The following is a 16,530-nucleotide window of genomic DNA, read 5'->3' on the forward strand; positions in this document are numbered from 1 at the left end:
GCTAGTTTGGAAAGTCTTACATATATTCCGGTCGGTGAGAGACCGCTTGCTTTGGATGTTCAGGCTTTGGCCAATCAGTTCGTGAGGTTGGATGTTTCTGAACCTAGCCGGGTGTTATCTTGCACAGTCGCTCGTTCTTCTTTATTGGAGCGTATCTGAGATCGGCAGTATGATGAACCTCATTTGTGTGTCCTTAGGGACACGGTGCAACACGGTGGTACCAAGCAGGTTACATTAGGAGATGATGGAGTTTTGAGGCTGCAGGGTCGAGTTTGGGTGCCTAATGTGGATTGGCTTCGAGAGTTGATTTTAGAGGAGGCCCATAGTTCCCAGTACTCTATTCATTCGGGCGCCGCTAAGATGCATAAGGATTTGCGACAGCATTATTAGCGGAGGAGGATGAAGAAGGATATTGTCGCATATGTGGCTCGGTGTTTGAATTGTCAGCAGGTAAAGTACGAGCATCAGAGATCTGGTGGTTTGTTCCAGAAGATTGAGATTCCTGAGTTGAAGTGGGAGTGTATCACTATGGATTTCATTGTTGGACTCCCACGGACTCAGAGGAAGTTCGATACAATGTGGGTTATTATTGATAGGCTGACCAAGTCAGCACATTTCATTCCTGTGGCAGTCTCCTATTCTTCCGAGAGGTTAGCTGAGATCTATATCCGAGAGATTGTTCGTCTTTATGGTGTTCCCATGTCTATCATTTCGGATCGAGGTATGCAGTTTACCTTACATTTTTGGAGAGCAGTTCAGCGTGAGTTGGGCATACGGGTCGAGTTGAGCACAACATTTCATCCTTAGACAGACGGGAAGTCCGAGCATACTATTCAGATTTTGGAGGATATGCTCCGAGCTTGTGTCATTGACTTTAGAGGCTTGTGGGATCAGTTCTTGCCTTTAGCGGAGTTTGCCTACAACAACAACTACCAGTCGAGTATCCAGATGACTCCTTATGAGGCTTTATATTGTAGGTGGTGTCGGTCACCGGTTGGATGGTTTGAGCCGGGAGAGGCTTGGTTGTTGGGTACGGATCTAGTACAGGAGGCCTTGGACAAGGTTAGAATCATTCAGGATAGGCTTCGTACAGCTCAGTCCAGGCAAAAGAGTTATGCCGACCATAAGGTTCTTGATGTAGCATTCATGGTCGGCGAGCGGGTGTTGCTTCGGGTGTTTCCTATGAAGGGCGTGATGAGATTTTGGAAGAGGGGCAAGCTTAGCCCTAGGTTCATTGGCCCTTTTGAGATTCTTGATCGAGTGGGAGAGGTGGCTTACAGACTTGCATTGTCGCCGAGCTTATTAGCCGTGCATCCAGTGATTCATGTGTCCATGCTTGAAGTATCACGACAATCCATACCACATGTTAGACTTCAGCACTGTCCAGTTGGACAATGACTTGTCCTATGAGGAGGAGCCGGTAGCCATTCTAGACCGACAGGTTTGTCAGTTGAGATCAAGGAGTTTTACTTCTATTTGTGTTCAGTGGAGATGTCAGCCTATTGAGGCAACGACATGGGAGTCCAAGTCCATTATGCGGAGCCGATATCCCCATCTTTTCTCTGACTCAGGTACTTCCTCTTATGTCCGTTCGAGGACGAACGGTTATTTTAGAGGTGGAGAATGTGATGACCCATCACTTGTTTTACAAGTCGATTCTATGTTTTGGGACCTTATAAAACCTCTTTTTCTCACCTCGATTTGTGTGCATAGTCCGGGCGTGTATCCAGAAAGACATTATGTGAAAATCTGTGAAAATGATAAATTTTGCTATTAAAATGAATTTAAGTTGACTTCGGACAACATTTTGGGTAAATGGACCCGGTCCCGTGATTTGGCGGTCCCCGAGGGTCCGTAGGAAACTATGGGACTTGGGCGTATGCCCAGAATTGAATTTCGAGGTCCCAAGCCCGAGAAATGAATTTTTGAAGAATATTATTTAACTTAAATTATAAAAGTTTTCAGAAATTTAAATATGTTTGAATTTGATGGTATCACGACCGTATTTTGGTTCCGGAGCCCGGTACAGGTCTTATATGGGATTTAAGTTGAGCCTGTAAAATTTGGTAAGAAAAGGACTTAATATGACGTGAATCGGACCATCGGTTGATAAAAATGGAACTTAAGAGTCCATGAGATTTTTTTTTGATTTTGATGCTAAATTCATAGTTATTGATGTTATTTTGATGATTTCATCGCACAAGCAAGCCCGTATGATGTTTGTGGACTTGCGTGCATGATTGGTTTGGAGCCCCAAGGGCTCGGGTGTGTTTTCGATAGGCCACGGAGTGAAATTTGACTTAGGAAAACTGCTGGTATATTGTTGATCTGCTGGCTTCGCAATTGCGAGCTCGCATTTGCGAAAAACCCATCGCATTTGCAAAGACTGGCTGGATAGGGAACCTTCGAATTTGCGAAGCTTATGTCGCAAATGCGACCTTGACAGGCACCACAATTGCAAACATTGTTCGCATTTGTGAAGAAAGCGGACATAGGCCATCCATAGCATTTGCAAAGCTTTGGCTGCAATTGTGAGTTCGTATTTGCGAACCAGGCTTCGCAATTGCGATGCCTGCGCTTGTGTAAATCATGACTTAGCCGAAAATCTCTCATTTTTTCAAATTTTCTCAAAACCTAAACGCCTTTGTGCGATTTTGCAAAGGCAACTACTCTTCCAAATCGATTGCAAGTCATTTCTAACTCATTTTCTTTAATCTTTATCATCTTTTCACATGATTTCAACTCAAAATCAAGGGTTTTCATAGGGAAAATTGGGTGTTTTGGGTAGAACTTAGGTTCTTCAAATTTTGGGAATTTGGACCTCGATTTGAGGTCCGATTTCAAAACAAATTATATATTTGGGTTTGTAGGTGAATGGGCAATCGGGTTTTGGTTTGAACCTCGGGTTTTGATCATGTGGGCCCGAGGTCAATTTTTTTACTTTTTGGGGAAATCGTTGGAAAACTTATTTTCATGCATTTATTGATATAGTTAAGTAACTTGTGGCTATATACAAGCAAATTGGTGGTGGATAACACGAGGTAAAGCAGTAATTGAGGCTTGAATTGTGTTTGTGGCATCGAGGTAAGTGTTTGGTATAACCTTAGCTTGAGGGATTAGGAGTCGTGTCTTATTTGCTACGTGTTAGTTGTTGAGTACGACGTATAGGCATGGTGACGAGTATCTATACGTTGGTGTCAAGCATGCTTGTGAGTCTTATACTATGACTAATGTGACTTCATTTCATATTGTTCATGCTTTATATGATGATTTCTATTATTGAACAAGGCTTGTGGAAGTATTATTGGTAATTGATCATTGTGGAGCGTTGGCTCAAGTTGAGAAATGAGTTGTGAAGAAATTGTGAAAGAGAAAAGGTTTATATTATTGTCTCCCTTGCCAGGATGTTATTGCTTTTGATATTATCTCCCTTGCCGGGATGTTATTGTTGTTGATATTATCTCCCTTGCCGGGACGTTATTATTCATGATATTATTTCCCTTGCCGGGATATTATTGTTATGCTATTGTTCCCTTGTCGGAATTTTATTGAAATAGAGTTGATTTCCCTTGCCCAAATTGTCTTGAGATTGTTGCTTGGGTGAGGAAGAGTGTAAAGCACGAAGGGTGATGTCGTGTATGTTTTCTTTGAGAGTATTAATGCACGAAGGGTGATGTCGTGTATGTTTTCTTTGAGAGTGTTAATACACGAAGGGTGACGCCGTGCCGATATTGTGAGGTAAAAGCATGAAAGGTGATGTCGTGCCGCACGATATACCATTTCGTGCCATGATATGAGTGATAATGCACGAAGGATCATTCCGTGCCATGATTATGTGAGGTAAAAGCACGAAGGGTGATGCCCCTCCTATCCTTAACTATACATTTCTACCTTTATTTTCCGTTGTATATGATTTAACTGCACAGGTTTATTTGGTAGTCTGGTCCTAGCCTCGTCACTACTTCGCCGAGGTTAGGCTAGACACTTACCAGCACATGGGGTTGGTTGTGCTGATACTACACTCTGCACTGTGTGTAGTTCCCGGTGCTGCAGCTTTTGGTCCACAGTGAGGGTGTTGTCTTTAGTCCATTCAGGCGACCCGAGGTAGTCCTGCAGTCGTCCGCAGGCCCTGGCGCCTCCTTATAACTTTCTATACTGTTTCCTTTATGTATTTATGGAACAACTTGTATTTATATTTTGGACCCTTATTTGTAGTACTCTTAGACAGTCTGTGAAATTGTAACACCAGATCTGGGTAGCTTTTTTAGTTTATGGAATTGTATCGGTATTAATATTAAACTGTGGCATTTTGTTTCTTCCGTTTGTTTAATTCCGTTGTTTATACGATGTTTGTTTACCATTGTTAAAGGATTAGAATATATGGAAAAAAAGGGTTAAGTAATTGGAACAGTTGGCTTGCCTAGCTTTCATTAATAGGCACCATCACGACCCCTGATTTTGGGAAATCCGGTTCGTGACAGAAAGTTATGCTTAAGTTAAGTCTGAAATGAGGGATATCATACCAGATATTCATCATATTAGTCAAATTGATATGTCAAGAAAATAGTAATTCCATATTTGACAACACAAGAGGGAGTTATTGCGTTATATTAAACTTTAGTCGACTAATTTTACAAAACTTCACCTGTACTTTTGAACACAACAATTTAAAGAAAACAGTTAGCTGTATCAGGAAAAATAATTATAAGACATAAACATAAAATAAAATTACAGAGTGACACAAATAATTTTATGTTGGTTCGTGTATCGGTGTGAGACCTACATTCAGTCCCTTTATTCCTTACTTCTCAGTTTTGAATCAACTACAATTATGGTTTTAGAATTTGTTCACCACCTATTTCACTCAATCTTTTGCTTTTACAAGCTCACCAAAGAAACTTACAGACACAATTTTTCTCTTTTCACTTATACTCTTTGCTTTTATTTTGTACATTCACAAAAGTATATACTACGTGCTAGAAAACTGAAAGAGAGTAGTCTTGTTTGAGATGGAAGTTGCATTCCTGAACTAAAAAGCTCTTTAGAATATATAACATCTTTGTGGCTGGCCGTTGTTCCATTCTTCACGATGTGCGTTGATTATATTTCGCTACTTCCATAAATGATGAAATTGACTTGTTTTAGTTCCAAGAGGGAATGTTGGAACTAACTCTACGAGTGGCCCAGGAGAGTTTTATTTCCGTCAGCCTTGAAGCACGATAATTCATTATTCTGTAAATGACTTAATTTTCACCAAGAAGATTTTAGCCCTTGTCATAATTGCTCAGGTCTCTTTGATCTTGTGGGCTTGTACCCACTTTGGCACTCTAATCTAAAGTGATTTAGAATAAGAATCCTAGCTAAATTACCAAAATCGAATCGATGAACATGGAAAAAAGATTGTGCAAAGTGCTCTACTTTCTAATAACAGTAGAAATGAAAGCTTACAGTTAGCGTGGGTGTCTATCTACTTATATACACATTTACTTGACAACTGTCCTATCTAACCCACTAGCTCTACAGACTAACAACTATGCTAACTAATAACTAATTACATGGGAATTAGTTGCAACTAAAAATAATTAACAAGATAGCTAGCTAGCATTATGTTACACCTTCACTCTCATTACTCCCCCTCAAGCTGGTGGGTATGAAAATATTTAGGACACCCAGTTTGGAAACTAGAAACTCATGTTGTGGTCTGCATAATCCTTTTGTCATAATGTCTGCTTGTAGCAAGATATTGTGTTTTGATCAACCTTGCTTGTATCTTCTCTCTTTTGAAATGGCAATCGATCTTTATATGTTTAGTTCGCTCATGATAAACTGGATTTGCAGTAATCTATAGTGCTGTCTTGCTATCACTATAGAGGTCTATTTTCATATGGAGCTCTTCTCCAAGTTCCTTGAACAACCCTACAATCCATACTATTTCCGATACGGTGCTTGACATGCTCCTATACTCCGCTTCATATGAACTTCTGGAAATAATTATCTGTTTCTTTGACTTCCATGATATCAAGGAGTCACCATGTTTTATCAAAAAATCAGTGACTGATTTCTAGAATTGGGACATGATGCCCAATCTGCATCACAATATGCTTTCAGCTTGGTTGATCTTCTACTGCTCATGAGAGTCCCATTCGTGGTTCTCTTTTCACATATCTCACCACTTTTAAGGCATTATTCATGTGTGATTGTTTAGGTTGATGCATAAACTAACTTAGAGTTTGTACAACAAAGCAAATATCCGGCCTGGTTAGTGTCAAATATAGGCGTCTTCCTATTAGTCTCTAATAAACACCTTTGTCATGCACAATTTCATCATCCGTCCTCCCTCCTGCTCAGTCAACTTCAATAATGGTTAGCTTTATTTTGTTATCCAAAGGGGTGCATGATGGCTTTGAACCATTTAGGCCCATGTCTCCAATGAGTTTCAAGGCATATTTTCTCTGATTCATTAATATCCCCTTTCCTGATCTGGTAAATTCTATTTCCAAGAAGTATTTTAGAGTTCCCAGATATTTCATCTTAAATACAGAATGTAGTTCTTGTTTGGTCCGTTCAATCAAGCTGATGTTTTCCCCGACAATTAGCATGTCATCTACATATACCAAACTTACTACTACTATGTGTCTATCAATTCTTTTGATGATTAGGGAATGGTCAAGGTTGATTTATGTAAAGCTTGAATTCATCAATGCTTCTGTCAACTTCACATTCCACTATCTACTTGCCTGCTTCAACCCATATAGGGACTTTACTAGCCTACAAACCAATCCTTTATTCTCCCCCTCACTAGAAAATCCCTCAAGAAGTGACATATAAACTTCATCATGAAGACCCCCCTGCAGGAAGGCATTATACACATCCATCTGATGTATATGCCTCAGATGCTATGGACAACACCTTCCTAACAGTGACAATCTTCACCACTGGTGAGAATGTCTCATGATAGCCGAGTCCCTCTTGTTGGTTGCACCCTTTTGCAACCAAACTCACATTATATCTTTCAATGTCTCAATTAGCTTTGAACTTCACTTTATGGACCCATTTGCACCCAATATGGGACTTTCCAGGTGGCAAATGCACTAGTTCCCAAGTTTTATTGTCTTCCAATACCTTGATTTCATCCTTCATTACTTCAATCCAGTTTTGATCATTGCAGGATTCTAGTAACTCTTTGGATCAGTCACATGAGAGCCATCAGATAATGTTGATAATTTGGAGAAATATGTGCATATGAAAGACTGTCACTCAGGGGATAGTGATAATTTATGGAAGTTGCAGCAATGACATAATCAGACATCCAAGATGGTATCTTTTTGTCTCTAGTAGACTTTCTCAAGGAGTCACCATCCTCATTTTGCAATTGAGGAAGTGCCAGGTCTTCATTGTTCTCAATTTCCTGCTAAGATATTTGCTCCTCAAGATCAGGCATCAAATTAGGCCGAGTTATCTCTGCTGCTGCAGGGGTAAAATTTTCTTCTGGATATGTGAGCTCATCATGTTCATAATGTTCAGTAGCATTGGTTCCTATTATAGGTAAGGGATATCCCCCTATGTCATCAAGTGGAAGATCGCTGTGTACTGATATGTTCTCCCAGATCATCAAGTTTAGAAACTTCTTTTCCATCTAAATATATAGGCATTGGTGAGGCTTGATGTTGTAATGAAAATACATTCTTCTTGAATATCACATCCCTTGAGATGAAAAAGGTGTGATCATCCAAGTTATAAAGAATGTAAGCCTTTGTCACAGTAGAGTACCCCATATGTACTGCTTTTATTTCCCTGGCCTCAAATTTGTGCCCCACTGGCAACTTCTTGGCATAGCAAAGACATCCCATACTTTTGATGTGGTCCATGCTAGGTTTTCATTTGTTTAAACTTCATGTGGTGTCTTTCCTTGTAATGCAATAGAAGGCATCTTGTTTATCATATAAATAGCTCCTAACACACAATGCCCCCAGAACCTCAAAGGAATAGAGCTTTGAAATCTAATTGCTCTAGCTACTTCCAAAATGTACCTATGTCTTCTTTCTTCTACACTATTCTGCTGGAGCTTGTAGACACAAGTCTTTTGATTTACTATTCCATGGGATTGAAGCAAGTCGGCATAAGATGTCTTTGATAAATTCAGTACCAATGTCTGTTCTTATTGCCTTAACTATTTTGCTGAATTGAGTCTAGACCATTTGTAAAAAGGTTCTTATGATTATGATCACATCACTTTTCAGCTTCAGCAAATAAATCCAAGTCATACGAGAATGATCGTCCATAATTGTTAAAAAAGTTCTATTTCCATCAAAAGTCTGAGATTTGTAAAGGCCTCATACATCTAAATGCAACAAATTAGAAATAGCAGATGACTTTGCCTCACTGATATAAAAAAGAAACTTGATTTGTCTAGCAAGGGGGAAAAATTCACAGTTTTCTACAACTTTTTTTACAAGTATCATGTGAAAATTTAAAAAGTTGTTTATAGCTCTCACTGATGCATGCCCCATCCTCTTATGCCATGTTCTGATACATTATTCTTCCTTATTAACTACAAATCCTTTTATTGTAGGTTGTTTTTGTATTCCATCTATCTTATGAGATGCCAACAAATAGATTCCTTCTTTCTCTTTACCAATCCCCAGCACCCTCCAATTGGAGAGGTCCTAGAACAAACAGAAAGTAGGATAGAAAGCTACCATACAATTCAGTTCCTTTGTAATTTTTGACATAGATAACAAATTGTATTTAAACTCAGGCATATACAACACCTCCTTGTTGATTTCTCCTTTCAATACTCCACAATTGCCCATATGTGCCACAACTGATACTTGCCCATTAGGTAAGTGCACTTTTCTATTCTCAACTATCCTTTCTGCTTTATTTAACAACATTAAGTTGGAACACATATGGCTAGTTGCCCCTGTGTCTATGATCCATTCATAGTTATTGTCATTCACTAAGAGAGCAGTAGTAATATCTGCCATGGTTGATGTGTTTGCAAGGTTTTCAAGGTTTGATGAGCTATTTCCAACATTTGTTGAATTGTTTGGAAGGTTTTCCTTGTTGATCAGCTTCAGCAGTTGATTGAATTGCTTTGGTGTAAATGTTGGTGGGCTCCTGAATCCAGCTGGATGTATGTGTGCATCATTTGCTCCTACATGTGAGTTTGCGTCTTCTACTATTACATTATGTGCACTGTTTCCCCCAAATCTCCTTTTAGGTTTGAAATTTGCTGGATATCCAATCAATTTAAAACATCCATCTTGAGTGTGTCCTTTCATCTTGCAGTAATCACAGAATGCATTATTGTTTTTCTTGAACCTTTGAGTACCTCTTCCACCTTTTGTGGTCATGAGTGATGTTATATCCATTTTTTCTATTGTTCCATAAATGTTAGTCATGTGTCTTTTACTCTCTCTTTCCATTAACATGGAGTATGCCTTGTTCACAGTTGGAACCGACACCATCATTAATATTTGACTTCTAGCCTATTCGTACATCTCATTGAGCTCCATAAGAAATTGTAGGAGCTTCAAGCGCTCTATGAATACAACAAAGTCACGAGATTTTTCACAGTCGCATCCCGGAATCGGAGCTAAGATATCAAACTCTGCCCAAAGTACTCGCAATTTCGAAAAATAACCAGAGATGGAATTGGTACCTGGACTAATAGTAGCAATTTGTTTGTGTATCTGAAAATCTTTGAGAAATCTACTTTGTCGAATCTCTCTTTTAGGTCACTACAAACTGCACTCCCGTTCGAAGAATATACAATCCCACTGAGTAATTCAGGTGATATGCAATTCATTATCCATGATAATACAATTACTGTACAACATTCCCACAAATCTATGAAATTCTGCATGTAATTCTTCCCTTTGCATGTGCCGTCGATGAACCTTAGCTTGTTCCGACCTAGGATTGCAATTCGCATCGCCCGGCTCTACACCGAGTAATTTTTCGGTCCTCGTAGCTGGAGTGAGATTAGAATTGCTCTTGAATTGTCATTCGAATTGAGAAATATCGGATGGTTGTGGCTCAACCTTTCTGGCAATTAATTGTCTATCTTCGACATTGTTGATATCTCCGCCGACCTTCGATTTAGGGCTTTCAATTTAGCAGAAAAGCTTCACAATAGTGGTTGCATGCTCTGATACCATAAAGTGATTTAGAATAAGAACCCTAGCTGAATTACAGAGATCAAATCGATGAACATGGAAGAGAGATTGTGCAAAGTGCTCTGCTTTCTAATAACAGTAGAAATGAAAGCTTACAGTTAGTATGGGTGTCTATCTACTTATATACACATTTACTTGAAGGTTGTCCTATCTAACCCACTAACTCTGATGGGTTTTCAATATCTTTGCCTTATGTTTTGATGATCTAACAAACTTACTGTCAAGAACTAGATAGGGAACTTGACAAACTTGGTACACATTACAAATGAATGGATTCCAGCCTGGACTCCAGCTAATGTGAACTGCTGCAAGTGTAGAAAATGAAGAAACAAGATAAGGACCTGATCCCTTGTATTTCCCTGACAACAGTACGAAAGTCAACTGTGCACAGCTGAAAAGTAACTGCCACAAAAACAGTGCACACAGTGCAGCAGTTTTGTAGTCACTTGCCTTTGACCTACCAAGTGCTTATATTATTCAAGTGATGTCATCAATGGTGTATTAACAAGAGCATTATAACAAAACATCACTTGAACACTTGAGAATTCACTTCAAGCATTCAAGTCTTCTCAAAACAATAAACTCAATTCTCAAGAGCTTGAAGAACAAAGTTAAAGGCTACTACGGACTAGTTCCTAAATCTAGTATTTTTTCGTACTTAGTTGAGTTGTAACTTTGTGATTGTTCTTATTGTAATTCCTAAATTGCTTATCTATAAGCGTTCCTTAGGAACCCCAGTGTAAAATCATAAACTTTCTGAGTTTGTGTTGTGACTAGAGTAAGTCATAAGTTAAGGTCTTTGTAACTAGTAAGTGAGAAAGTGGCTTGTGGTAAGAATATCACAAGTTAGTTGAGTTGAAGTCTTTGTAATAGAGTCATTACAAAGTGGCTTGTAATAGAGTGTTTACAAGTTAGTAAAAATCCCGTGTCTCATTTACTTACTGTTTCATTAGTATTCTCAGTGAAAACTAATAGAAGGACCAGGTACTCTATAGTTTGGTGGACTCATATAAACTAATAATCGGTATCAGAGCAGGTTCCTCCTATCAGGCTAACACCTAGGAAGGATCCGTATGGCCGCTCTACTAAATTTTGAAGAATGTCAATCTAGATACAGACCACCGAGGTTTAATGGGCAATACTATGGGTGGTGGAAGACAAGAATGCATGATTTTATCATGGCTGAGGATTCTGAGTTGTGGGATGTCATATGTGATGGTCCTTACATCCCAACAAAGGCACTTGCAAAACTTCCACTCTCAATGCCAAAAACCAGAAAAGAATACACCGACGCAGACAGGAAAGTTGTAGAGAAAAATTTTCGTGCCAAAAAGATTTTGGTATGTGGAATAGCACCTGATGAATACAATAGAATTTCTGCTTGTGAAGATGCAAAAGAGATATTGGAAGCTCTACAAACAACACATGAGGGAACTACTCAAGTAAAGCAATCTAAGAGTTATATGCTCACTATCGAGTATGAACTCTTTAGGATGAAGGACGATGCATCTATTCAAGATATGCACACAAGATTCACCTCCATCATAAATGAGTTACACTCACTTAGTGAAACCATTCCTAAGATCAAGCTAGTGAGGAAAATTCTCAGTATGCTGCCCAGTTCTTGGGAAAGCAAGGTGAATGCTATTACTGAAGCAAAGGACCTGCAGGAGCTGACCATAGATGAGCTGGTTGGAAATCTGAAGACCTACGAGATGAAGAGAAAGATAGACAGTGAAAGAAGAGAACCAAAGAAAGAAAAGAATCTGGTACTCAAAGTTGATAGCAATGACTCGAGTGAGGAGGATAGTGACATGGCTTACTTAACCAAAAGATTTTAGTAGATGGTCAGAAGAAATGGAGGGGGTACTGAAAAGGGGCAGTTCTAGCAAACCAAAGAACTATGATCTCCGCCATAAGTGTGGAAAGCCTGGGCACTTCATCAAAGACTGTCCTCTCCTGAAGCAAGAGTACTCCAAGTACAACCCTGAGAAAGCAGCTAAGAGGAACCTGGTTCATGACAAGGACTTCAAGAGGAGGAGATTTGCTGACAATGTGGTGAAACAGGATCTTACAGCATGGGGAGACTCCTCTAGTGAGTCTGAAGATGAAATTGATGCTGGTGACAGCTCTATGATGGCAGTTCAAAGTGAGGAAAATGAATATAATTCAATTTTTGCATTGATGGCCCAATCAGATGATGATGAAGACGATAACAACAGTGAGGCAAATTTCAGGGATTTTCAGAGAAATTTGAAAATCATACTCTCCTAAGAAACTCATGTCTTTAGCTAGTGTATTGATTGATGCCTATCATAGTCTTGTGGAGGATAAGGATGCCTTGACCTTAGAGTTAGGAGAAGTTGAACAAACTAGAGATGATCTGGTAGTATGTGTCGTTGATCTGAAGGAAACCATTTGTGAGCTGGAGAAAGAAAAATCTATTTTAACCAAAAAAATTGCTAACATAGAACATGAAAGAGATGACTTAGTGGTTGTAGTTGTTGACCATAAGGAAACCATTGAAAACTTTAGAAAAGAAAGAGAAGCCTTGATGAAAAGATTGACTGAGATTGAGGAAGAAAGAGATGATCTCTTGGTAGTGATTGCAGACCTAAGGGAAACAATAGAGGGACTAGGGACTGAGTCAAAACTTGGATATTCTGGAAAAGGAAAGGAGATAGCAAGTGAGGAACACATTAGGCTTGGAAACAAGTTGAAGGCTGTGAGAACTAGTTTGTGTGTTGAATATGAGAAAAACAAGCATCTCCAGACTGAACTGGAAAGAATAAAAAATGATCTTGAAAAGTCTCTAAAGTGGACCTGATTCTCAGAAGCTATCACTTCCATGTACGCTAATAATGGTGGAAACGGGCTGGGAATAGGGTTCCAGAGGGAAAAAACTCCTTACAACCCCCATAACAAGTATTTTACTGTACCGGATAACTGGTTGTGTACCCACTATGGGAACAATGGGCATTTCAAGGAAAATTTCCAAGCCAGGGTCCAGTCCCTTCAGAAAAACAAAGTGTTTGCTAAAAATGTAACTACTAAAAAGGGACCAGGTTCCACCCACAAAAAGCGCATATTACCTGCATGGACTAAGAGAGTTCTTATTCATCCTCTTGCCTACTACAAGGGACCCAAACTTGCTTGGGTTACTAAAACTAACTCTTGATCTCCTTGTGCAGGGAACAGTAAAAGAAAGCAGTCAACAATGGTTCATGGATAGTGAATGTTCAAAGCACATGACTGGGAACACCATGGACTTTCTTTCACTAAAAGCCCTGCAAGGAGGGAGTGTATCCTTTGGCAATGGGAAAAAGGGATACATTCTTGGAGTTGGAAAAGTCGAAAAATCACTTATTTACTCTATTGAGAATGTGTACTATGTCAATGGTCTTAAGTACAGCCTCTTGAGTGTCTCTTAGATTTGCGATAAAGAAAATACGGTGGAGTTCTTGTCTAAGATATGTACAGTTACTAATCTAGTAACTAGTGAAGTGGTACTTGTGGCCAAAAGATACAAGAACATATATATTGCTGATTTCGAATCCATACAAAGTGGTGATCTAAGTTGTCTGAAAGCCGTTGATGATGATGCTGAACTCTGGCACAGAAGACTAGGGCACGCAAGCTTCTCTCTTCTAAACAAATTAATTCAGAAGGACCGGGTCCATGGTCTGCCCATTCAAAATTCAAAGTAGAGAAAGTATGTGATGCATGTGCTAGAGAAAAGCATGTGAAGTACTCTTTTAAGTATAAAAGGATGTAAGTACATCAAAGCCACTCGATCTTCTACATATGGATTTATGTGGCCGTATGAGAGTGCAAAGTAGGGGAGGAAAAAGATACATATTTGTGATAGTGGATGACTACTCTAGATTCACATGGAATCTGTTTCTTAGAACTAAAGATGAAACCTTTGAGGTGTTTGTGGCTTTTGTGAAGAAAATCCAGGTGAAGATAGAGTCTAGAGTCGCATGTATTAGATCAGATCATGGAACAAAATTTGACAATGCCAAATTTGATGAGTTCTGCAATGAAAATGACATTATTCACAACTTCTCAGCTCCAAGAACCCCCTCCCCCAGCAAAATGGAGTAGTGGAAAGGAAGAATATAACTCTTGAAGAAATGGCGAGAACAATGCTGACTGACAGTGAAATTGCAAAGAACTTCTAGGCTGAAGCGGTCAACACTGCCTGCTACTTGGTGAACAGGTGCATGATAAGATATCTCCTGAACAAAACCCCCTATGAGTTCTGAATGGAAGGAAACCCAAGCTGAGTCACCTAAGAACATTTGGGTGCAAATGCTATGTTCTCAACAATGGAAAGGATCAGCTTGGTAAATTTGATGCCAAGAGTGATGAATGAATATTTCTGGGGTATTCTTCTTAAAGCAAAGCTTACAATATATACAATAAGCAGACTCAGTGTGTTGAGAAAAGTGTTCATGTTATCTTTGATGTGTCTTATCCTTCATGTGAGAAAAGTTCTAAAGATGATCAAGATGGAGAGCCCTTACTGGTTCCTGATGAAGTCATTAACATGACAAATGGAAAGGCAGATATGATGAGCCAAGAGAAAGAGCCGAGTGGAGACAATGCTGCCTCTTCTTCAATGGAACCAAGTACCTCAATTACAACCAATGAAGCTGAAGAAAGAGTGGTTGATGTAGTACATGATACTCCACTAGTACCTGAGAGAAGAACACAAGAGAACCAGTTAAATATACCCACCTCCTCTACAAATGAACCTCAAATGTCTAACTGGAAACACAAAAGTTCTCATCCTCTTGACAACATAATTACTCCTCTAGATTCTAGAGTACAAAGCAGGTCAAAAGCCAGAAATTCACTTGCTTTCTCAGCCTTTCTCTCCCAAATAGAATCCAAAAGTATCAAGAAATCCTGAAAGATGCAGATTGGATTACAACCATGCAAGATGAGATACATCAGTTTGAAAGGAACAATGTCTGGCACCTGGTACCTAAACCCTTAGATCGAACCATTATAGGAACTGGGTGGGTATTCAGGAACAAGCATGATGAACATGGAAACACTACAAGGAACAAGGCCATGCTAGTAGTTCAAAGGTACAATCAGGAGGAAGGGATTGATTATGATAAAACATTTGCTCCGGTCGCTCGCATGGAAGCTATTAGAATCCTAATCACTTTTGCATCTCATATGGAATTCACCTTGTTCCAAATGGATGTCAAAAGTGCATTTCTGAATGGACTTCTTAAGGAAGAAGTCTATGTGGAGCAACCTCCAGGGTTTGAATGTCATGAACACCCTAAATAAATGTTTAAACTGGACAAAGCATTGTATGGGTTGAAGCAGGCTCCTTGAACTTGGTATGGAAGGCTGTCAAAGTTCCTTTTAGAAAATGGCTTTTAAAGAGGGGAAATTGGCAACACCTTGTTCCTAAAGAAAGGGGGAAGTAACCTGCTCATTGTTCACGTCTATGTTTATGATATCATTTTTGGGGCAACAACTGATTCTCTGTGTGAAGAATTTGCAAAACTCATGGGAAGTGAGTTTGAAATGAGCATGATGGGGGAGCTGAATTTCTTCTTGGGTCTTCAAGTGAAGAAGTCCACAAAGGGTACATTCATTTGTCAGCAGAAATATATCAAGGAGCTCTTGAAAAGGTTTGATATGGAAGCATCAAAAGTGATAGACACCCCCATTACAAGGGCTACTCGACTGGACATGGATGAAACTGGATCTCCTTTGAATCAAACTATGTATAGAGGCATTATTGGGTCTCTTCTCTATCTCACTACTACTGTCTTCAGTGTGGGGCTATGTGCAAGGTTTCAATCAAATCCCAAGGAATCTCATTTGAAGGCTGCCAAAAGAATTGTGAGATACCTTAAGGGTACACATGACCTGGTCCTATATTACCCCTCACGCGATAGTTTTAATCTCATTGGGTATGCTGATGCTAACTATGTAGGTTATCTTGTGGACATGAAAAACACTTATGGAATGGCTCCCTTTCTAGGATCATGTCTCATCTCTTGGGGCACAATGAAGCAAAACTCAGTGGCTCTTTCAACAATTGAAGTAGAATATATAGTTGCAGCATCCTGCTGTGCTCAACTCCTATGGATTAAGTAGCAACTGGAGGATTTTGGGGTGTTTACTGAGTGTGTGCCTCTTCTATGTGATAACACTAGTGCACTCAACATGGCTAAGAATCTAGTTCAACACAAAAGAACCAAGCATATTGATATGAGACATCATTTTCTGAGGGACAATGTGGAGAAATGGATGATCTGTATGAAGTTCTGCAGCACAGAAGACCAAATTGCAGATATCTTCACCAAAGCATTGA

At 39.4% G+C, this 16,530-nt stretch overlaps 1 protein-coding gene across 1 annotated transcript; it reads left to right on the forward strand.

The window, feature by feature from the left end:
* Positions 1-15,122: 15,122 nt before the first annotated feature.
* Positions 15,123-16,313, forward strand: LOC138877726 (uncharacterized mitochondrial protein AtMg00810-like). Its single transcript, XM_070157356.1, has 2 exons — positions 15,123-15,280; positions 15,590-16,313. The coding sequence occupies exons 1-2, from the start codon at positions 15,123-15,125 to the stop codon at positions 16,311-16,313; spliced, it is 882 nt and encodes a 293-aa protein (XP_070013457.1).
* Positions 16,314-16,530: the final 217 nt, after the last annotated feature.

The sequence above is a fragment of the Nicotiana sylvestris genome, chromosome 9 (genome assembly GCF_000393655.2).
Source record: "Nicotiana sylvestris chromosome 9, ASM39365v2, whole genome shotgun sequence".
Lineage (NCBI taxonomy): Eukaryota > Viridiplantae > Streptophyta > Magnoliopsida > Solanales > Solanaceae > Nicotiana > Nicotiana sylvestris.

Coding starts and splice junctions, on each gene's coding strand:
- LOC138877726 (XM_070157356.1), top strand. CDS start 15,123: ATGCAAGATGAGATACATCAGTTTGAAAGGAACAATGTCTGGCACCTG. Junction 15,281..15,589: donor GCCATGCTAGTAGTTCAAAG/GTACAATCAGGA, acceptor TGGCTTTTAAAG/AGGGGAAATTGGCAACACCT.